Source organism: Rana temporaria, chromosome 5 (assembly GCF_905171775.1).
Source record: "Rana temporaria chromosome 5, aRanTem1.1, whole genome shotgun sequence".
Classification (NCBI taxonomy): Eukaryota; Metazoa; Chordata; class Amphibia; order Anura; family Ranidae; genus Rana; species Rana temporaria.
The window spans coordinates 324,997,472-325,019,587 of NC_053493.1; the positions used below are offsets into that span (position 1 = coordinate 324,997,472).

Here is a 22,116-nt window from a genome sequence, read left to right on the forward strand (position 1 = left end):
GAGGGGGCATGACAATGCTGGGAGATTGCCCTGTGGCGGGCTCGCGGAAGAGACGCAGCCAAATGCGGGAGACTATTTTTACCACTAAACTGAGCTTTTATTGTGAAATACAGTATTTAGAAATCCATGACACTGTTTTGATGTTGAATTTTAAAAGCAGCGGTCTTCTGTCAGATCAGCAAACCTGTGAGATCAGCAGGCTTGCCGCTGCTTTTAAAATTCAACATCAAAACAGTGTCACGGATTTCTAAATACTGTATTTCCCTATATAAGCTCAGTTTAGTGGTAAAAATACATGTGGAATGCAAGATTTCGGTGGCTACTTCCTGACCGCCTACGTCACATCCACGAAGTGAAAGTCTTAGAAGGAGAGGGGCGTGCTCTATCAGCAATTCCCGCCTCCCCTCTTCCCACTGACACACTCCCCGAGGCGGCGGTCACGAGTCTCGTTTCCTTGGGTGACGTCTCTTCCCTGGCCCCACCTCCGGTTCTCGCTTTGTCTTTACTGGCACCGCAACCTTCTGACGTCATTACTTTTCCCTGGAAGGCGTTGTGAGTGCATTCCAGCTGAGAGTAACGGTCTCCGTTGTGTGACAGAGGTAAGTCTCTCGCCGCTTGGGTGTCTGTAACCGGTCAGGGCAGGGAGTGGGGTCGGGTCCGGTTACACTTTTCTTTTCAGGCAGTGGAGAGGTTCCGGCGGCCTGTGTAGTGCGCAGACTCACTGTATGCAGGTGGGGCTTTGTTTTCCTTCTTCTACCACCCGAGTCATAGAGGGAGAGAGATGTACTGTGACTGGGCCAGCACGATGGAGATTATAGAAATCCAACTTCTAGTGAAAGGAGAGAGAGCTCACACCACAACATATCTGTCCCCTCATACCCCCCATATCTGTCCCCCCCCATATCTGTCCGCTCATACCCCCCCCCCCCCACCATATCTGTCGTCCTAATACCCCTCCCCAACCATATCTGTCCCCTCATACCCCCCATATCTGTCCGCTCATACCCCCCCCCCAACCATATCTGTCGTCCTAATACCCCTCCCCAACCATATCTGTCCCCTCATACCCCCCATATCTGTCCGCTCATACCCCCCCCCCCAACCATATCTGTCGTCCTAGTACCCCTCCCCCAACCATATCTGTCCCCTCATGCCCCCCATATCTGTCTGCTCATACACCCCCCCCCCCCACCACCATATCTGTCCTAATACCCCTCCCCCGACCATATCTGTCCCCTCACCCCCCCCCACCACCACCATATCTGTCCTCATTTATATCCCTCCCCCAACCATATCTGTCCCCTCATACCCCCCCATATCTGTCTGCTCATACACCCCCCCCACCACCATATCTGTCCTCCTCATACCCCCCCCCCACCATATCTGTCCTCCTAATACCCCCCCCCCCCCACCATATCTGTCCCCTCACACCACCACCATATCTGTCCTCCTTTATATCCCCCCCAAACCATATCTGTGCCCTCATACCCCCCCATATCTGTGTGCTTATACCCCCCCCCCCCCGACAGCCATATCTGTCCCCTCATACCCCCCATATCTGTCTGTCCTCCTAATACCCCCCCCCCCACCACCATATCTGTCCTCCTAATACCCCCCCCACCATATCTGTCCTCCTAATACCCCCCCCCCCCCACCATATCTGTCCTCCTAATACCCCCCCAGCCATATCTGTTCCCTTATACCCCCCATATCTGTCTGCTCATACGCCCCCCCCCACCATATCTGTCCTAATACCCCCCCCCCAACCATATCTGTCCCCTCATACCCCCCATAGTGTCTGCTCACACACCCCTCCTCCCAACCATATCTGTCCCCCCAATACCCCTCCTCCCAACCATATCTGTTCCTTCTTACACCCCCCCACCATATGTGTACCCTTATACCCCCCCCCATATCTGTCCCCTAATAAATCTGGCCCCACTATATTTTTCACCTCGTACCGCCCTCCCACCATATCTGCGCCCTCATACCCTCTACCCACAGACATTGTCTACTGAATCCACCTCTAAATACATGGCCTCTATGGCTTTCTATGTGATCACATGACCTGGGCGGTGTGTGTGTGCTCACTGACTGACAACGCAGCACAGTCATGTCACCGTCTGGCTCCAGAATTCCAGCCCACGGGCAACAGTGATGGCAGAAAAAAGGGAAAGATTGGTAGTCACATGACTGCATAGATACCCTGATGGTGGACACACACAGAGCCTGGAATTATCAGGAGTGTCTGCGATAATCCAATGCGCCTCCATATAATAAGTGTTGGTGTGAGTGACAGATTTGTGTAACGGTTGTAGATAGTGGTGCATGCACTGAGTGTGTGGGGAGCACTGAGTGTGGGCACTCCGACCTCAGTACAGTGGCACTCCCTCTCCTCCGCTGAAGAGGTCACATAGAGTTTTCTATCTGGGGGAGGGTTTACAGGTACTAGTTCCCATCAGGTCCTCTCCCCTTGTGATTGACAGCAGGCAGTGGGGGGGGGGGGATCCATAGCCAATACACAGGCTGGGGGGGATCCATAGCCAATACACAGGCTGGGGGGGATCCATAGCCAATACACAGGCTGCTGTTGGCTCAAGAATCTGCCCATTGCTTGCTGTCAATTACAAGATGAGAGCAGACCTGATGGGACTGGGCTTTCCCGTCATGCTCCACCCACTGCAGCACTTGGGCTGTTAGGAGGAGAAGTCCAGCTTGAGCTTGTTTTTTTGGTTGGGCTTCTCCTATGGGTCACAGGTGTACAATTCGTGAGACCTATTTTCAGTGGAGAGCGGTCTGAAGTCACGGGATTCAGTCCAGGAACCGTGTCATCACGATAATATAGTCTGGGTACATCTGCCCAGGCCCTGTGAGGGGGTACAGGTGGTGCTCCTTGTACGGTTTTCTGAAAACATGGGCTCTACAGAGTCTCCAATTTGTGTTAACAGGAGTAGTAAGGGGGGGGGGGGGGGGGCGGTGCGGTGAGACTTTTGCTGATTAGTGAAGAAACCCAAACGGGGCAGGAAAAGAGGAGGAGGAAGAAGGGGATAGTGAAGAGCTACAAGCTGACCAGTGAAGGAAATATGAAACGTATTATTTATTTTTAAGCTAGAACGGTAAGGGCCAAAAATCCCTGTCAAGCTTTTATTGCTCTGTTTCTATTGGGGGGATTAATTATTTATGTCCTGGTGTTCATTATAACAAAGTGGATACAAAAGGGGGTTATAACCGTCCCTTATTCTATGCGGTATAAAAACGTTTTTTTTCGGTTTGTTTTGAGTCGCACAATCATATCTGTGTAGTTCTAAGTAAATCAAACTTATCTAAATCCAAAACTTTTGTTTGAATAGAGTGGGGAACTTATGCCTCGTTTCCACTGAGCGGATCGGTTCGGTACGGTACGCTTTTTTGGGTGTTTCCATTATGAAAGCGTGCCATAAAAGCGAACCGTACCGGACCATTCTGGGTCCTGCTTCAGATGTGGGGCCATAGAGAATGGAACGGTTCCATTAGGGCGGACCTACAAATACATCTCACTGATTGGTGGATGTGCTAGGCTTTTTTTTCGAAACCTTGCATGGTCCCGGATGGTCCGATTTGCAGTGGAAATGCTCTGCAGAATAGACCGGACCATTCTAACCTGTTCCATTCTAAGCGACCCGAACCGATCCGCTCAGTGGAAACGAGGCATTATTTTTCCAGTTGGGGAAATTTTCTCTTCACTTCCTGTCTTGGAGGCACAACAGGAAGTCAAGGATATCCTACTTGCCACCAGAACAAGAATCCACATTTAGTAGAATTTGGTAGTCTAATATTTGTAACAATTCAAACCTAAAAAAGCCAAAGTGTTTTAGGGGTTCAAAAATGTCCCCCTTTTTCAGGGTCTGGATGTTTTGAGTGATTGGGACTCCAATACAAGGATTGTCTTTCTGAATGTTAGAATTAGCCAGGATTGTTATGGCAGTAAAAAAAAAAAAAAAAATGTATTGCTGTCTGCATCCCCCACTGAGCAGATTCACCCTCCTTTGTTTTTATGACCATTTTCACTGGGACTAAAAGTGTGGGGGAAAAATCCAAAAGTTCTGAGTTGGCAGCAAAACAAGGATGGAGGGGAATATCTCCCAGCAGGGACACTTGTTTCAGTGACAACTAAGAATAGATTTACCTGCCGGTAATTCAAAAGAGATTACCTCTCGCTTCCTGCTTTGTCGACAAGGGCAGAAAGTGAAGGAATGTTTTACCAGGACATAAATTAAAAACAAAAAAAAAAACGGCTTTAGAAATATTTCAAGAGATTTCCCAATACTCCTGTTTTTCTGGCAAATTTTGGATTTCCCCTTTCAGTCTGAGATATTAGTCATCAGAACAAATAGTGAATATCCACATCAGGAACACAGACAGTATTTCCAATTAAGGAAGTTGAAACTCTATACTGAGGTTTTTAGCTGTCATCAGCTGACTTGCCATTTTGCACCATGTATTTTTCTTAATACAGTATGTTTTATGAAATTTTAACTCCTGGGGGAAACATACCAAGGTGCACAGATTATCTTGGCATAAAGGACAAAGTAGAGGTGGATTATAATACCTGAAGGATTTCCCCCCTTAACCACTTCAATACCAATGCACTTGCACCCCTCCCTGCCCAGGACAATCTTCAGCTTTCAGCACTGTCGCACTTTGAATGACAATTGCACGGTCATATTTTCGTCCCACAAATGGAGCTTTCTTTTGGTGGTATTTGATCACCTCTGGGGGGTTTATTTTTTGCTAAACAAACTAAAAAAGACAATTAAAATAAATAAATAGTTTTTCTTAGTTTCTATCATACAATTTTGTTTTCCCCTTCACTAATGGGCACTGATATGTAGAATTGATGGGCACTGACAGGTGGCACTAATGAGGTACTGACAGGTTACAGCTGGGCAGTGATTGGCACTGTGGTGTCAACTGGCATAATTTAATGTTGAGACATTGCTGGACACTGGTTGGCAGATGCATGGCACATCTGATGGGGGCTGATGATCAATGTGCTGATCATCTTTTGGTGGTATTTTGATCACCCCTGTGGATTTTATTTTCTGCGCTATAAACAAAGAGCGACAATTTATTCAAAAAACTTTTTTTGAAATTCCTGCTATAATGCATATCCCAAAAATGATAGAGATATATCTTCATATTCCTGCTGTACCATGTTCTTGTTTTTCTTTGCTGCTTGTGTGTGAAATACCTGGTGTTCCTGCCAGTCCTGTGCTTTCCTGTTAAAAATTTACCACACTATGCATGAGAGCACAGCGTGGTCAGTTCTCTAGCTCTGCTGGAAACTAGGCCTACCCTCCTCCAATAATGAGATTTGACCTGGCATCCCCCCACATAGCCATTCACTGGGAAGATCAGTGCATTGCTACTTCTCCCCCAGCTCTTATGCAGCTGAGAATAGAGGTTATGTGATCACTTGTCACAGCACAAGCAGATCAGTGGGTCTTGCCTAATGATTGACTGTCAGTAATCGCTGATCTGCTCAGTGATTCACGGAACAGAGCTCTGTGATTGTACAATACGCAGCTCTGTTCACTGGCAGGGGATTGTGTGTGTGTGTGTGTGTGTGTGTGTGTGTGTGTGTGTGTGGTTTTTTTTTTTTTTTTGGTTTAATTTTGTTCTGAAGAGCTCAGGAGAATTGTACTCCGTTGATTAGAGCTATAGGTTTGTTCAGCAGAGTCTGTTTTGCCGCGATTTTGGAATTGCAGGCAGAATCGTGGCACTTCCGCCCATGATTCCAAACACCTAGGTGTAAATGGAGCCTTAGACCCCTTTCACACTGAGACAGTTTTCAGGCGTTTAGAGCTAAAAATAGTGCCTGTAAAGCGCTTAAACTGTATGCAGCGCTCCTACACCGCCCTTGCCCATTAAAATGACTGGGCAGCCACAACGTGTTAATGTCTTCTTGGGGGTTAAAAGCTTATACAGTGGTAAAGCGCCGCTAAAACTAGCTGCGCTTTACCGCCAACAGACCTGCTGCACCAGTGTGAAAGGGTTTTATGGGTGAGCACTGAGCATTCAAACACTGCTAATTGCTCAGTTCTTGGAGCTTTGTGAGCAGAGAGCTGGTGACTTGTCAGTAACTGCGGTCTGCTCTCCCCCCCCCCCCCCACTCAATGGAATGCTTGGCTGTGGAGGGGGTGGGAGCGGCTAGCTCAGGCTCTCAGCGGCTTGTGGTCTTTCCCCAGCCTGGACCGGCTTTGTGACATCAGCCGTCGGTGAACTTTAGTCCGCTGTTGGCTAAAAACGTGTCCCGCGTGTGCAGACGGACAAGAAACAAGCTTTGGCTGTACTTCTCCTTTTTTTTTTTTAATACATGTTTGTTTTAACTTTACAAGAACTGAAGCAGCTGCAGGGAGTAGACTTAAAGCAGGGTTCCACTAGAGCTGCACGATTAATCGTTTGAAGATCGCAATCTCGATTCCCCCCCCCCTGTGATCTCCAGGCTGGATGTGCGGCGATTCTTCTTATTTATTTTTTGTTATCTCTCCGCCGTATCCACGGAACCAGCGTGGAACGCAAATGGCGGATAAAGGAACAGACGTCAGCAACCGAAACTGACGTCTGTTATCAGATGCAGCGTGATGCGTGGGCGGTACCACCACGCTTCTCGGCCGCCGGATAAACGTTAGAAACGGCGGTGGAGCAGGGCACCGCACACTACATGCGCCTTCCCGGGACTCCAGAGGCACCACCCTCACCAGACCGGCCAGTCCGTCCAATAGTGAGGGCAGAGAGGAGCTGGAGGGGGCACAGAGGGAGGAACGGGAGAGAAGGAGCCGGCTACAGCTCGGTCTTCATTATGAGGTGTATCGCCTATCCCTCCAATGCCAAACAGCCCACCGACATGACCAGGAGGCAGCAGAAGGTAACCAGCCCGTGTGTGTGTGCGCAGCAGGTGTCACCCGCCACTACATTCTCCAAAACACAGTGAGTTGAGTGAACTTCCTTGCGTTAAGCAGTGAATACAATGTACGTAATATATCATGAACACCTGTGACCACAGTGAGTCAACTACCCCAGCCAGGCCCGGACCTTGCAGTCATTCTATTAAAGGGGGGGCATATGAGCCTGTGAGCCGAGGAGTGGACTTAAAATACAGGCAACCACTGTCCCTTATTATGAATATTACCACAGTCTGCTACCCAGTGTCTGGGGTAGCTGACTGGTAATATTGATAATATGGGTAGCTGACTCAAGACTGTGGTAATATTCATAATAATGGACAGTGGTTGTCGGTATTTTAAGTCCACTCCTCGGCTCACATGCCCCCCTTTAATAGCCTGTCTGTCAGGCTATTGAAGGGGGGCACGTGAGGAGTGGACTTAAAATACCGGCAACCACTGTCAGTGTCCCCCTTTATAATATATTATGAATATTACCACACATACTGAGTCGGCTACCCATATTACCAAAGTCAGCTACCCCAGACCTTGAAGATGACACTGCAGTCAGGCTATTAAAGGGGGGCATGTGATGTGAGCCTGTGAGGAGTGTGGACTTAAAATACCGGCAACCACTGTCCCTTATAATATAATGAATGTTACCACAGTCAAAGTTTTTGAGAATCGTGATCTTCATTTTAAGCAAAAGAATTGCGATTCTCATTTTTCCCAGAATCGTGCAGCTCTAGGTTTCACCCGCATCCTTTTTCTTTTTTAAGTGAGCAGCTACAAACACTGTAGCTGCTGACTTCTAATCAGGACACATGCCTGTCCTACTTGCCCGCGATGTTGGCTGCCCCGAGTCGATCCCTCGATGCTAGCAGCTCCTGGTGCCACCATCCTCAGTAAGGGAAACAATCGGTGAAGCCATGCGGCTTCACTGCCCTTTTCCTACTGCGCATGCGTGAGTCATGCAGCTTTTTGTGAATGGGCTGGATGCTCTCTGGGATATACACAGTTCCCAGAAGGCAGCACGCCCCATTCACAGGAGGACGGAGGAAGAAGATCCACTCCAAAGACATGCTGGTAGGTTAATTCGATCCTGTCCAAATTGGCCCAGTATATACAGTGGGGATCGAAAGTTTGGGCACCCAAGGTAAAAATTTGTATTAATGTGCATAACGAAGCCAAGAAAAGATGGAAAAATCTCCAAAAGGCATTAAATTACAGATTAGACATTCTTATAATATGTCAAAAAAAGTTAGATTTTATTTCCATCATTTACACTTTCAAAATTACAGAAAAACAAAATTACAGAAAACAAACAAAAACAAAAAAAAATGGCGTCTGCAAAAGTTTGGGCACCCTGCAGAATTTATAGTATGCACTGCCCCCTTTGCAAAGCTGAGACCTGCCAGTGTCATGGATTGTTCTCAATCATCGTCTGGGAAGATCAGGTGATGTCAGGTGATGTCAATCTCAAAGGTTTTAAATGCCCAGACTCATCTGACATTGCCCCAACAATCAGCACCTCGGGTTCTTCTAAGCAGTTGTCTAGAAAACTGAAACTGAAAATAGTTGACGCTCACAAAGCTGGAGAAGGCTATAAGAAGATAGCAAAGCGTTTTCAGATGTCTATATACTCTGTTCAGAATGTAATTAAGAAATGGCAGTCATCAGGACCAGTGGAAGTTGAAGCAAGATCTGGAAGACCAAGAAAAATATCAGACAGAACAGCTCGCAGGATTGTGAGAAAAGCAATTCAAAACCCACGTTTGACTGCACGATCCCTCCAGAAAGATCTGGCAGACACTGGAGTTGTGGTACACTATTCCACTATAAAGAGATACTTGTACAAATATGGTCTTCATGGAAGAGTCATCAGAAGAAAACTTCTTCTACGTCCTCACCACAAAAATCAGCGTTTGAACTTTGCAAATGAACATATAGAAAAGCCTGATGCATTTTGGAAACAAGTTCTGTGGACCGATGAGGTTAAAATAGAACTTTTTGGCCGGAATGAGCAAAGGTACGTTTGGAGAAGAAAGGGCACAGAATTTAATGAAAAGAACCTCTGTCCAACTGTTAAGCATGGGGGTGGATCAATCATGCTTTGGGGTTGTATTGCAGCCAGTGGCACAGGGAACATTTCACGAGTAGAAGGAAAAATGGATTAAATAAAATTTCAGCAAATTTTGGATGGTAACTTGATGCCATCTGTGAAAAAGCTGAAGTAAAAGAGAAGGATGGCTTCTACAAATGGATAATGATCCTAAACACACCTCAAAATCCACGGGGGATTACATCAAGAGGCGTAAACTGAAGGTTTTGCCATGGCCTTCACAATCTTCTGACCTCAACATAATTGAAAATCTATGGATAGACCTTAAAAGAGCAGTGCGTGACAGACAGCCCAGAAATCTCAAAGAACTGGAAGACTTTTGTAAGGAAGAATGGGCAAAGATACCTCAAACAAGAATTGAAAGACTCTTGGCTAGCTACAAAAAGCGTTTACAAGCTGTGATACTTGCCAAAGGGGGCAGTACAAGATATTCACTCTGCAGGGTGCCCAAACTTTTGCAGATGCCATTTTTTTCCCCTGTAATTTTGAAAGTGTAAATGATGGAAATAAAATCTAACTTTTTGTAACATATTATAAGAATGTCTAATCTGTAATTTGATGCCTTTTGGAGATTTTTCCATCTTTCCTTGGCTTCGATATGCACATTAATACAAATTTTTACCTGGGGTACCCAAACTTTCGATCCCCACTGTATGTGTGTGTCCCAAGCGTGTCGAGATCCTACGGGGTAAATGACCGCACCAGCCAGGAAGACACTGGCTGCAAAACGCGTCTAGAGGCGATTCAGTTCGCATGTGTAGCGCTATACAAGTCATTCATTCACCGCGGACGATGAGGCAGATCACGGACTTCCTCATAGCAACCGGTGTGTGTGTGTGTGTGTGTGTGTGTGTGTGTGTGTGTGTGTGTGGTTTTTTTTGGGGGGGATTTTTGAAAAATAAATAAAAAATTCAGGGCGGAGCTCCACTTTAAGCTGGCCGTACGTTATACAATTTTCTTATTCAATTTCTTTAGATTGAACTCCAACTTTATAGTGCAGGGGCCTGCCTGATTGCATACAAATTTAAAGTGTTTAGGTTTTACCTTTTATATTACCGTATTTATCGGCGTATACCGCACACTTTTTTTGCCCTGAAAAACAGGGCAAAATCGTGGGTGCGCGATATACGCCGATACCCGCTTCTCGCGCTTTGTTCGAACCACTGCGCCGACATATATACCGAGCGCAGTATAGTCGTGCAGGCTCGGCTCCTCTCGTGGTCACGTCGTGTGCGTCCTGTATGTCGTTTACGCAAGAGGAGCCTAGCCCGCCTGACTATACACGAGTGTACTCCGCTCGGTATATGTTGGCGCAGTGGTTCGAACAGATCGCGGGGATCGAGCGGGGATGGCCGCCGGACCAGACGAGGCCGCCAATGGACGCGCTGGACAACGGGCAGGACGCAATGGACGACGGGCAAGACACCGACGAGGGGCACCCAAACTAATTTTTTTTTTTTTTCGCAGGAATCTTCCTTCAAATTTTGGGGTGCGCGATATACGCCGGGGCGCGTTATAGCCCGATAAATACAGTATATGGTTTTTGGAAAATTGTATAATGTATGGCCCCACCTTATACAGGCAGCAGAGGGGAGGAGATCCGGTTCTCTTACACAGGCTACAGGAATGAGAGGGAGGGGTAACCGAGGCACATAAACTGACCACAGTATTATGGATCAGCAGCCATGATAAACTTGGTCAGTTTAAATGGGAAGACAGGAACAGGCAGGATCAGCCCAGAACTGCATGTCCCATAAGGCATTGCTCCTCACACAGTCACTGCTCTCGGGTACGTACCGAGCTGTATGTGTGCTGCACTGTATTTCCTGATATGTAAACAAATAATGCATTTTGTATGCAGGTCAGCATCTCGGCTGACCAACTAAGCTATAATGAAAAATTATAAACTAGGTAATTTATCAGAATACAAGGCTGTGTTTATCGCATATCTCTGTATTATGTTCAAAAGAATAGTTTATCCTGCAGTTTGGTTGGTGGAGGTAAATCTAGTTGTCTGTCTCACTTATTGGGACTTTAGCAGATTGTGTAAATAGCTGTGATGCAACGTGTTGGATTTTTGCGCTCTACGTGATTATCATATGACTATCATCTGCCAGAGATCAGCTGACCACCTAATCCTTTTCTTTGTGTGTGTATTTAGACATATCCACTTTTATTCATGACTTATCAGTTTGTTTTAATTTTTTAAATGAGCTTACTTTTGTGGAATGAAATGTGATACATACTTCTAGAATATATATTGTTTTGTTAAGCCTGCCATTACCTCCAAGCAATTTATATTAAACCAATGTATGTTATGACATGGCTGTTAGATTTTGGTTTTCAGTTGGAGGATTTGAGAATAAAGAACAGTATATGGCAGACACAGTGCACTGGGCAGGACCTTCCTTTACCCTCAGATACTCTACTTCTATGTATATGAGCTTTACTGTTTCAGTAAGGATTTAAGCAGTTTTATATTGGCGTATAGTGGCTAGAAGTTTGTTTTATTAAATAAAGTGATTGCAAAAGCTCTGTGTTAATTTTTATAAAAAATACTTGCTCTGTTGCAGTGGATTTGCACAGAGCAGTCCCGATCCTCCTCCTTTTCTGGTTCCTCTTCGGTGCTCTTGGCACCTCCCTTCTGTTGAGTGCCCCCACAGCAAGCAGCTTGCTATGGGGGCACCTAAACCAGGCTGCAGCTTCATGTGTCCATTCAGACACAGACTGCAGTTTGGCCCCGCCCCCTTTTCTCTCCTGATTGGCTAACTGACTTTGACAGCAGTGGGAGTCAATGGCACCACTGCTGTCTCTCTGCCAATCAGAAGGGTGAGTCCCGGATGGCCAAGACATTCGTGGACATCGCTGGCTAGAGATGGGCTCCAGTTGGTATTAGAAGGGGCCGAAGGGGGCTGCTGCTGTGCACACAAGGCGTTTTTAATTTAATGCATGATTAAAGGATATCTAAAAGTTTTGTTTAAAAAAAAAAAAAAAAAAAAGTCATACTTGCCTCCGCTGTGCAGTTGGTTTTGCACAGAGTGGCCCTGATCCTCCTCTTCTGGGGTCCCTCAGTGCTGCTCCTCCTCTTCTCTTGGCTTCACTGCTATCTATCCAATCGGGACCCGAGACAACGGCTGGAACAGGTGTGCTTGTCCCCGGCGTAGGAACGATCGTGTTCAGGTAAGTGAAAGAGAGGGCTCTGGGGGGCTGGTGCACTACAAGAGGTTTTTTACCTTAATGCATTGAGGTGAAAAAACGTACAGGTTTACAACCCCTTTTAGATCAAAAACCTTCTGCACAACATAGATGTTAACCCCTTTATAGCCACTGTCTTTGGTACATTGGCAGTGTATAGTAATGGCATTCATCACTGTATTGGTGTCACTATTGATGTTGGTGTACACCCCAGCCAGATTGGCCTCCACAATATTGCAGTCGCACTATAAATCGCTGATCACCGCCATTACTAGTATCATTTCAGTATCTAATTTATACCAGATGCTATAACCTAACGCAAACCAAATGATATTCTGGGATTCTTTACTTTTTTTTATTTTTTTTTACCAAAGATATGTAGCAGAATACATTTTGGCCTAAATTCACGAAGGATTTTTTTTTTTTTTTTTTATCGTTTTTAGATGATCAAATGCCACCAAAAGAAAGCTCTTTATGTGTACAAAAAAAGTAAAAAAAATAATTATTTGCGTACATTGTTACATGATTGCGTAATTGCCAGTTAAGCCCCTTTCACACAGTCGGACCGTTCAGGTCCACCTGTCAGTTTTGGCGGCGGACCTGAACGGCCGCTCCATGCATGCCTATGGAGGGTCGGTTGTCAGCGGAGACATGTCTGCTGACATCCGATCCGCCAAAATCAGACGGATGGGGATACGTTCCCATCCGTCCATGGCGGAACAGGTGAGATGTATAGGGGGTAAAATACTTTACGGAGGTCATTGGCTATTGATGTATTGGTAATTTGACCTTCAGCATTTTATGGAGCAGTTGGCATGGGTATAATGTCAGAGTCGTGGTAGTAACCAGAAAATGGTTTTGCTGGATTTTCTACAAAGCATTAGATTGTTTTTCCACTTGTGTACACCAATGTTTTTGTGTAATATCTATATTTATAATAAAGGTAAGGTTTTTTCTTTTTCTTGGCAGGAATAAGAACAATGTCTCTGTATCCATCTCTAGAAGACTTGAAAGTTGACCGAGTCATTCAGGTATGTGTGTGTTTTTTGTCATATGGGTTACCCCCCCCCCCCCCCCCCCCCCCCCGATTGTTTCCTAATATGACCATCTCCACAAAAAGTGACTTTTTGTTTTGGATGGTGCAGGCAGGACTTGTTCTTGTTCTGTCTTTTTTCCGAACAACCAAGGATTCCTAGATCTCTGTATTGGAATGAAGTGAGAGAGATGTGCATTACATTTACCCGCATAGCCCTAACCTGGAGAGCTGTAAGGGCCGGTGTTCTATCAGATTAGTGAACCTATCAGATCAGCAAACGGAAGTGACATTCCTCAGCCGCGCATGCGCTTGCTAACCTGACAGAACAGTGGCCTCAGACATCTTGCTACACCCAGCTGCGGATTGGATTTCTGAGTCATTTTAGAAATAAAGTCAGTGTAAATAAATATTGACATCTATAAATGCTGTTTCGATGTTTAATTTTGGAAGGCTAAAGGTTTAGTGCAGATTAATGCAGGGTGACCAACATGGCCTCCACCACCTTCCTACTGCTGGCATCCAGCTTCTTTGAAAATGTAGCATCGCAGATGTCGATATACTATATTTATTTAAATACGCTTGCTTTATTTGATTTCAATTCAAGCCCTAGCTGGGTGTAGTAAGATGTCCGCTGACACCTTCTGACTGCAATTCAATCGCTAACAGGGTGTAGTAAGCTGTCCAAAGCCGATGTTCTGTCAGATTAGCAAACCCGTCGGCTGCGCATGCTCTCCATGGAACGTCACTTCCGTTCGCTGATCTGATGGGTTTGCTAATCTGATAGAACACTGGTTCACACTCGCATATTAATTTCAGTGAATTTAAAATCCCACAGCACCAAACTGCATGGTACCATGTGGTTTGGTGGCCACAACATGTATGTGTTTTGGGTGTCCATTGGCAATGAATGGCTTCTGCGTGCGTCTAAGGCCTTATGCACAGTGCTTCCCCTGATTAAATTGGCGTTTTAAAAAAACTCCTCCAAAGCAGTTGGTTTGTAAAAAAAAAAAAAAAAGTTTTTATTTATTCTGGCCATTTGAAATGAAAGAACACCGAAGTACTAAGCGTGTCTAGCGTTTTAGACACGTTTTACACGTTAACGTGAGTTTAGCAGCAGTCGGCTTTTTTTTTTTTGTCAAAATTCCCTCTCCTGAATGTGATATATTGGGACCTTCAGAAAATATCCTCTAAACTTTTGTAACTGTCTGTGTGCATGGACACATAGGATGGCATTGAGTTCATGAGCAGAAAAAAAACTCCAAAACCCACAAAAATGTGAACTTTGGGATAAGCAGTGTGTATAGCCACTGATCACTTTCACAGAGCGGGCGGCCAGGGTTCTCCTCCTCTGACTCATTGGGCAGTTTTATATTTTTTCTTCTTTTGGATAAACTGCACAAATGGCCATTATCTAAGTTTCAAAATAGCCGGTTATCTTACCTTGAGCTCGACATAATAAAACACCCTATTGGTATCCTCAAAAAACGATAGAAATAGATTTTTTTCAAAGATCCTACTATGCATACCAAGCTGAATACTGACACCCTTCTCTGTAGACTTTAGAAGATAATGGTGTTCGTTAGACAATCCCTATTTTATTTGCAATAGTTCTTATTGAATAAAGGTTAGAACATTAGAATGCCAGGTGTGACAAAGTAAAAGGTACATGTTTTCAATATTTGCAGTCAGCAAGACTGATGTACATGGAGTTATGCAGTGATTAAAATAATTTGATTACCTGATGACACAATTTGAAAGCAAGCTATTAGACCCTTTTCACACTGGAGGCATTTTTCAGGCGCTTTTGTGCTAATAGCGCCTGAAAAACATCTCAATGCTCCCCAGTGTGAAAGCCTGAGTGCTTTCACACTGGGGTGCTGCGCTGTAAGGACATCAAAATAAATCCTGCAAGCAGCTTCTTTGAGACGTGTTAGGAGCGCTGTATACACTGCTCCTAAAGCTCCCCTGCCCATTTAAATCAATAGGCAGCACTGCCAAAGCCTCTTGGCAGCGGTGCTTTGCAGGAGCCTTTAACCCTTCAGCCGCTGGCGGGGGTTAAAAGCGCCGCAAAAACTAGCGGAGCTTTACTGCCGACACCCCCGCGCTGGCAGTGTGAAAGGGCTCTTGGAGCAGAAATATGGAAACTTGTGACATGGCGATTTCTACCTACCTCATTTATTCACTTAACAATATATACCTTAAGTGATAACAACCTTTTGTCTATAGAGTCTAGCCTATGCATTTGCAGCTATAACAAATGATAACTGTGAAAAAGAATAATATAATTTGTTTAGACTTACTATTGTACAGAAAAGAAACTTGTATTTATCAGATATTACCAACTAGAAGGTAGTTTTTAAAAGCAGTGATGTTACAAATACAGTGTTGCCAATGGAAGAAGACAATTACAGAAAGAGGAAGTTATACACTAAGAAAGCAATGAAAATCCAATACACAGAAAAGCCTTACGTTACCCATGCTTGCTGAGACTACGAGCCAAAAAGAGACGGCATCAATAGGAGCTTTGATTTTATGTTCTCTCTCTCTACCCGTCCCCACCAATTATCGCCTTGGAATACGTTCATTGGTTCAGAAGTGGGTTTTAAATCCTGACTGGCTGCAATGCAATACTGCTGGTCTAGCAAGTGTCTCACCTAAGGTATCCTGTGGCCCAAAGGCAAGTTCATGTTTACGTCAACTAAATCTGACCCCTTCAATCGATCCCAGTACAACCAGTTCTGAAACTAGCATGTCAAGGACCCACGATCAGGTGAAGACACAATTGGGGCCAAAACAATTCTGAAAATAGTTGACAACTATTTTTATAATCAATTAATCGGTGAGCCGATTAGTTGGCCTGCGTACAGAATGCATTATTTACATATCGGGAAAGGAAATGCAGTCGAGCACACCATCCATACATGTCTGTGTACAGCACACATACAGTTCAGTACACTGTCCATACATGTCATGAAATGCCTGAGAACTTGTGAATGCGAGAGATGCAATGCCTCATGGAACATGTAGTCCTGGGCAGAAAGTGAGTGGTTCTAAAGGCAGAATTTTTTTTTATTCTTTAACCTTGCTATAGGGGCACTCTATACTATACTTTGCAGCTTGCTATTGGGGCACCCTAAAGGCAGGAGGAGCCAGAAGTGTCAGTGGAGGACCCCGGAAGAGGTGAATCAGGGCTGCTCTGTGCAAAATCATTACCCAGAGCAGGTAAGTATAACATGTTTGTTTAAAAAAAAAAAAATCACTTTAAAGACTCTGTGCATGGAAGATCAGCATCTGAACCCAGAGAAGGGGGAGGCTGATAGACTTGTATTGTGCATTATATTTAAAATTATTGTATCCATGCAAACTTTAATATAAAATATGTATATTCTCCCCCCCCCCCCCCCCCCTCATATAGCTTCATGTCTGTCTGACTCCCAGTTATAATGCCCACATATCCTACTTCTGGGTGTATTTATTAAAATGGATAAATATCTCTCTCACAGTATAAATGAACCCCCCTTATAGTGGCGCTTATCTGTTCTTTTTGTACTATAAAGGGCTACTTTTTATTAAAAAAATGTATACCCCATTATGACTGGTGATACAAAAAAAAGCATGCTGCTGCTACTAAAGGTTTTAGGCCTAGTTCATACCTATGCGTTTTTGGTGCTTTTTGCAGAACTGCACTACTGTTCATTTAACAAGGTTTCCTATGGGACACGTTCACATCTATGCTATGCGTATTTGGAAAGGTTCAAGGACTTTTTTCAATGCAAAACTGTTTTTTTGCTTCAATAGTGAAGCTGCAGAAAAGCATGTAATGCGGTTTTCCCATGATTGGCGTTTTTCTGTCACTGTGGTGGAAACCTAACGTCGTCTTGACCCCACTAACGATTAGAAAATTGAACGAATGTTCTTAAATTAATATATATATATATATATATATATATGTGTATGTATGTAAATTTTGAAGGAAGACATTTGTTTTTGTATGGTCAGCATAAGAGATGGTAGGCACAGGGAGCTATTAAGCCCACCTGCCTATGACAAAGGATTTGGTCATACTTAAAGGGGTTGTAAAGGTTCGTCTTTTTTATTTTCTAAATAGGTTCCTTTAAGCTAGTGCATTGTTGGTTCACTTACCCTTTCTTTCGCTTTCCCTTCTAAATGCTTTTTTTCTTTGTTTGTTTGAATTTCTCACTTCCTGTTTCTCCTCAGTAAGTTTTCCACCACCATCCGAGTGGTGGATAGTAATTTAGAACAGCTTACTGAGGAGAAACAGGAAGTGAGAAATTCAGACAAAGGAAAAAAACATTTAGAAGGGAAATTGAAGGAAAAGCTAAGTGAACCAACAATGCACTAGCTTAAAGCAACATATTTAGAAAATAAAAAACGAACCTTTTAGAGCCGGTTCACACTGGGGCGACTTGGGATCCGACTTGAAGTCGTCCCAAGTCGCGCTGTCGAGAAAAACAATGCAAGTGAATGGGAGCGGTGTTAATACACACGACTCGAGTCGCTCCGACTTCAAAAGAAGTTCCTGTACTACTTCAATCCGACTTGTAGGCGATTAGTACCCATTGATTTCAATTGAAGTTGCCTCCAAGTCTGATCACTGTCCTAACTGAAGCGACTTTCCAGGAAGATAACATACATTTCTCAGGCAAACCTCTCCCTCCCCTAGAGCTGATTGTTTGATTGGCCACTGGAAAGTCTCCTGTCCTGGAGACGACTTCAAGTCGTGTTGTAAATCGCCCCAGACCGCCCTGTGGTTCATGCTCAAGTCGTGGCGGAGTCGCCTCTGAAAGTCGCGCTGGAAGTCGTGTCGCCCTAGTGTGAACCGACTCTAACAACCCCTTTAATATATTGCAGAAGAAAAGATGATCCGCACTCCGGTCGTTGCTCTTAAACAAAAGACCTATTTATTGACAAGCCACAGTAGACAAACGCAATAGGAAAGGTTGACACGTTTCAGCCTATAAGGCCTTAGTCATTTAGTGGTTATGAATAAGGCCTTAAAGGCTGAAATGCGCCAACCTTTTCTATTGCGTTTGTCTACTGTGGCTTGTCAATAAATATGTCTTTTGTTTAAGAGCAACGACCGGAGTGCGGACCATCTTTTCTTCATTATTCTACGCAGCCAGCGACTGTGGATCGAGCACCCGGGAGCTCTGCTTTCCATGTGATATATGGGTAGTAGCACTGACTTTTTTTGTTTATATTTAATATACTGCACATCTGTCTGAAAATCACCAAAGCGGTCTTTAATTTTTTATTTTCTTAAAGCGAATGTTCCATTACAAAAAATAAATAAAAGTCAGCAGCTACTAAGGACACTTGCCTGTCCTAGCCGCCAGCGATGTCGGCCCCCGCCGAGGCCGATCCTCGATCTTGGCAGCTCCAAGCGTACGGCTTCACTGCCCGTTTCCTACTGCGCATGCGCGAGCAGCGCGGCGCTTTGTGAATGGGCCGGCTGCTTTCTGGGACACGCACAGTTCCCAGAATGAAGACGGTCCGTATTCATCCGATTTTCCCCATAGGGGAGAGCGGAGGAGAGACAGGGCGGTCTCTGCACTGTGTCCGGAGACCGCCCTGTCAGCCGACAGCTCAGCGGGGATTAACGGAGGAATCCCCGCTGAGCCAAACGGGCTAACGGAGCGGATCAATACGTATCCGCTCCGTGTGAAAGAGCCCTTAGTCGTTGCACGTTTGTCTCAAGAAATTACTTGGTTTTTGTCGCTTCTTCAGGTGGTGGTCGTGCCTGAATACAAAAAAGGAAAAGGAGAATGTCAGTGTACAGTTATTGGAGAAATGCAGCGGATTGGCCATTAAGACTAAGTACTTATAAGGGGTGTAATGTGGACAAGTAAAGTGGGATCCCCACGGGGTTGAGAATCTGAGCAACGGCCAGTATCCACTATCCACTAGGGCCCTTGAAGGTAGGGATCGTCAACACTGCATGCCAGGTCCCTGGGTTCACCACACCTGCTCACGGGGCTCAGCAGTAGGCAGACTGGAGGATGTAGAATTACAATAAGACCCAAGACCTGGATGTCCAGGGATACTTTGGTTTAAATGGTTGTGAAATAAGATACTGGCGGGCAGGACTGTACCTGAATAAACTTTTTCCCATTTAAGAAACCTTAGTTTGAGATATGAGGATTATCCTCTTTCGATCTTAAGATGCCACCCAAATCGTCCACTACGCTCCTCCCAAGACATCCTGATTTCCAGCTCCCTTGTTGCCTCTTTCCATGCTCAACATCAGGATCACTCCAGAACCTCTGGAACTCCCCACTCCAATATGTCCAGCCAGGCCCTACCCTTTTCACCACTAGGTGATCCCCGAAAACTAATTTTTAGGGATCACCTCCATCTAAAACATTTCCTCAGCCAGCTTCATCAGTTAATTCCATGCAGCTATTACTTTTTGTACCACCTCCCCCATCCCCTAGATTATAAAACTTCTTGAGCAGGGGTTTATTTAAATACTGTTGCTCAAAGTCCAACTACCCAACTTTCAACTCCTCCCCCGAATCCCAACGGAAGTTTCAGTAGGTGTATGGAGGTGTCGGGTTTGCTATAACCCCCTTCAAGGGTAATCGGGGTACAACTCTGTGTTCCTGCTATATCCATGGCAAGGACAAGAGGAGATGTTCAATGGACTCCCTGAGGTAGTGTACCCTGCTAAGTACAATTTGATACCAGCACCAGTAACCTGGTTTCACATATATTTTTTCTTTCAATCTCCTTTTATTTGATTTTCAAGCAGATAAGTAACAGAAACCAGGGAAGCACACATCTTAATTTTAAAACCAAACCAACACTTAATACAACAAAGAGGAAAACAAACATTGCAGGTATCTCTCAGTACCACTCCAAGAGTTCAATTTATATATTTTTTTCCCTACTCCTAACTCTTCTTATCCACCGTCAATAACCCAAAACCTAATCAAGTTGAACCCCCTCTTATTTTTTAAATTCCTCTATTATCCTCCATTGGGCAGATAAGCCCCATTACCTCCAAGCAACCTCTTGTCCTCGAGGCATTGGGGCAATTTTCCATCCTTCCCTTGTTCTTTCTCCCTCTGCTTTACCACCCCCCCCCAAAAAAAGGGGGGAGGAAAACAATTTAATGACCCCCCTCCCCACATATATTTTTTAATCTTTGTTTAGGACAAGTTGGGACACTACCTCAGCATCCATTAGACATGACCCCTTCCTGTGCCAGCATTGCTGTTTCATGATTCTGTCCTTTTCCCCTTGACACAGCACAACACCTTCCTTTCTCCAGCACCTATTAGTACCAGTCATCTGGGCTTTCCAGCCTCGTAGACCATCAGAACGAGATGGACTTCAGAGTGTAACACAGTCCGATAGGATAGTACCCAAATTGACTATGATATATGTACAATGTTCTGTACCTGCTATTAGGGATGAGAATAGTGCAAGTTGGATTTTGATAACCCTAGAACTGAGTCATCCACCAATCCATATGACTCTGTCAACTCGGATACTACCCCCATCTGCCTGTCTTTGCAAAGTGGAAATTGTCCCACAGAGGCAATAACTTCCCGGGTGTCCTGGAACACCTCATTTTACCTGGGTGCTGGACAGAGCAAGTTGGATTTTCTAACCCCTTCACTGCCATGTAGCACAAGACCTCCCAATGCGTTCCTGACTATCTCCAGCTCCATATTGTTAAAAGGTGCCCTGCCCCCAGATCCAGGCAGTCTCCATTTAAGTCTCTCTTTATCCCAAGTATGGGAAATAGTCTGAATACCTGGATTGAAAACAACCCAGCAACAGGTACTTCTTTATAGAGGCTGCACATCTTTTTACCTCCTTTAATCCGGCAATCAGACAATGTTATACTTCACCCATACAACATAAACTGCCTACACTATTCCGACAGGACTTGTATGAATAGCAGGGGCATTGTGCAGCACTGGAGCGCTGTTGTTACTGGCATGCAGGACACTGACTACTAGTTAAGGTACACAAGGAGTCTAGGACAGGAAGGACACCTATGGGTACTCGCTGAGAACACAGCATGCCCACACATATAACGAAAGTGAGGGCTGTTGGAATGGCCAAGGCACAGAGTCCAGAGCTGGCCACATACAATTGAACTCCCGTACAACGCTCTCTGGACTCGCCAAAACCATACGATAAAAGGGCCAGACCTATACACTCTTAACTTGTATGCAATCAAGCAGGCCCTCGTACTACATATCTGAATGTAAATCTAAAGGAAATTGAACAACAAAAATTGCATAATGTGTATCCAGGTCACGGGAACTGCTGCTACCAGACACAACTGGCCAACAGGCAAAGAAAAATCCCTTGCAGCACTAAGGGGGCAGGAAGGGGTACAATTCAAGCCGACAGGTGTGCCTTGAAATGCACAGATACACAAAAGACCCATTAAACAACTACTTACAAATGGCCACGTAAAAAACAAACTCTAGGAGCAGACGGTGTTGCACGGTGACACTAGGCAGGAAGCAGGCTTAAAATACACTTGGGCACACGCAGGCTGCATGATGGGCACTGCTAAGACTGCATGATGGGAACAGGTAGGCTGCATCTGTTGGGCACTGGTGAGGCTGCATTGATATTGTATCATGTCCCCAGTCTCTGACCACCTCCTGTATCTGATGGTTAGAGACTGGGGACATGATACAAGAAATGGTTAGAGACTGCATTATTCTTGCACTAAACATGCCAATAATGGCCAACATAAAATTCACATTAATTTTTTTTGTTTACAAAAGTTTATTGTAGGTATAAAAACAGTTACATACAGAGAATGACAAAAGGGATCCACAGTAAGTCAA

The 22,116-nt window shown here is 44.8% G+C and overlaps 1 protein-coding gene across 1 annotated transcript in view; it reads left to right on the plus strand.

Annotated features, from left to right (window-relative positions):
• Nucleotides 1–426: 426 nt before the first annotated feature.
• The window catches only part of LOC120941019 (syndecan binding protein), a 63,460-nt gene continuing 41,770 nt past the window's right edge, over nucleotides 427–22,116 (plus strand). The window contains exons 1-2 of the mRNA XM_040354246.1: nucleotides 427–599; nucleotides 13,210–13,271. Of these exons, the coding sequence (XP_040210180.1) occupies nucleotides 13,221–13,271 (51 nt within the window). The 5' untranslated portion in view covers nucleotides 427–599; nucleotides 13,210–13,220. The remainder of the gene's footprint in view (nucleotides 600–13,209; nucleotides 13,272–22,116) is intronic.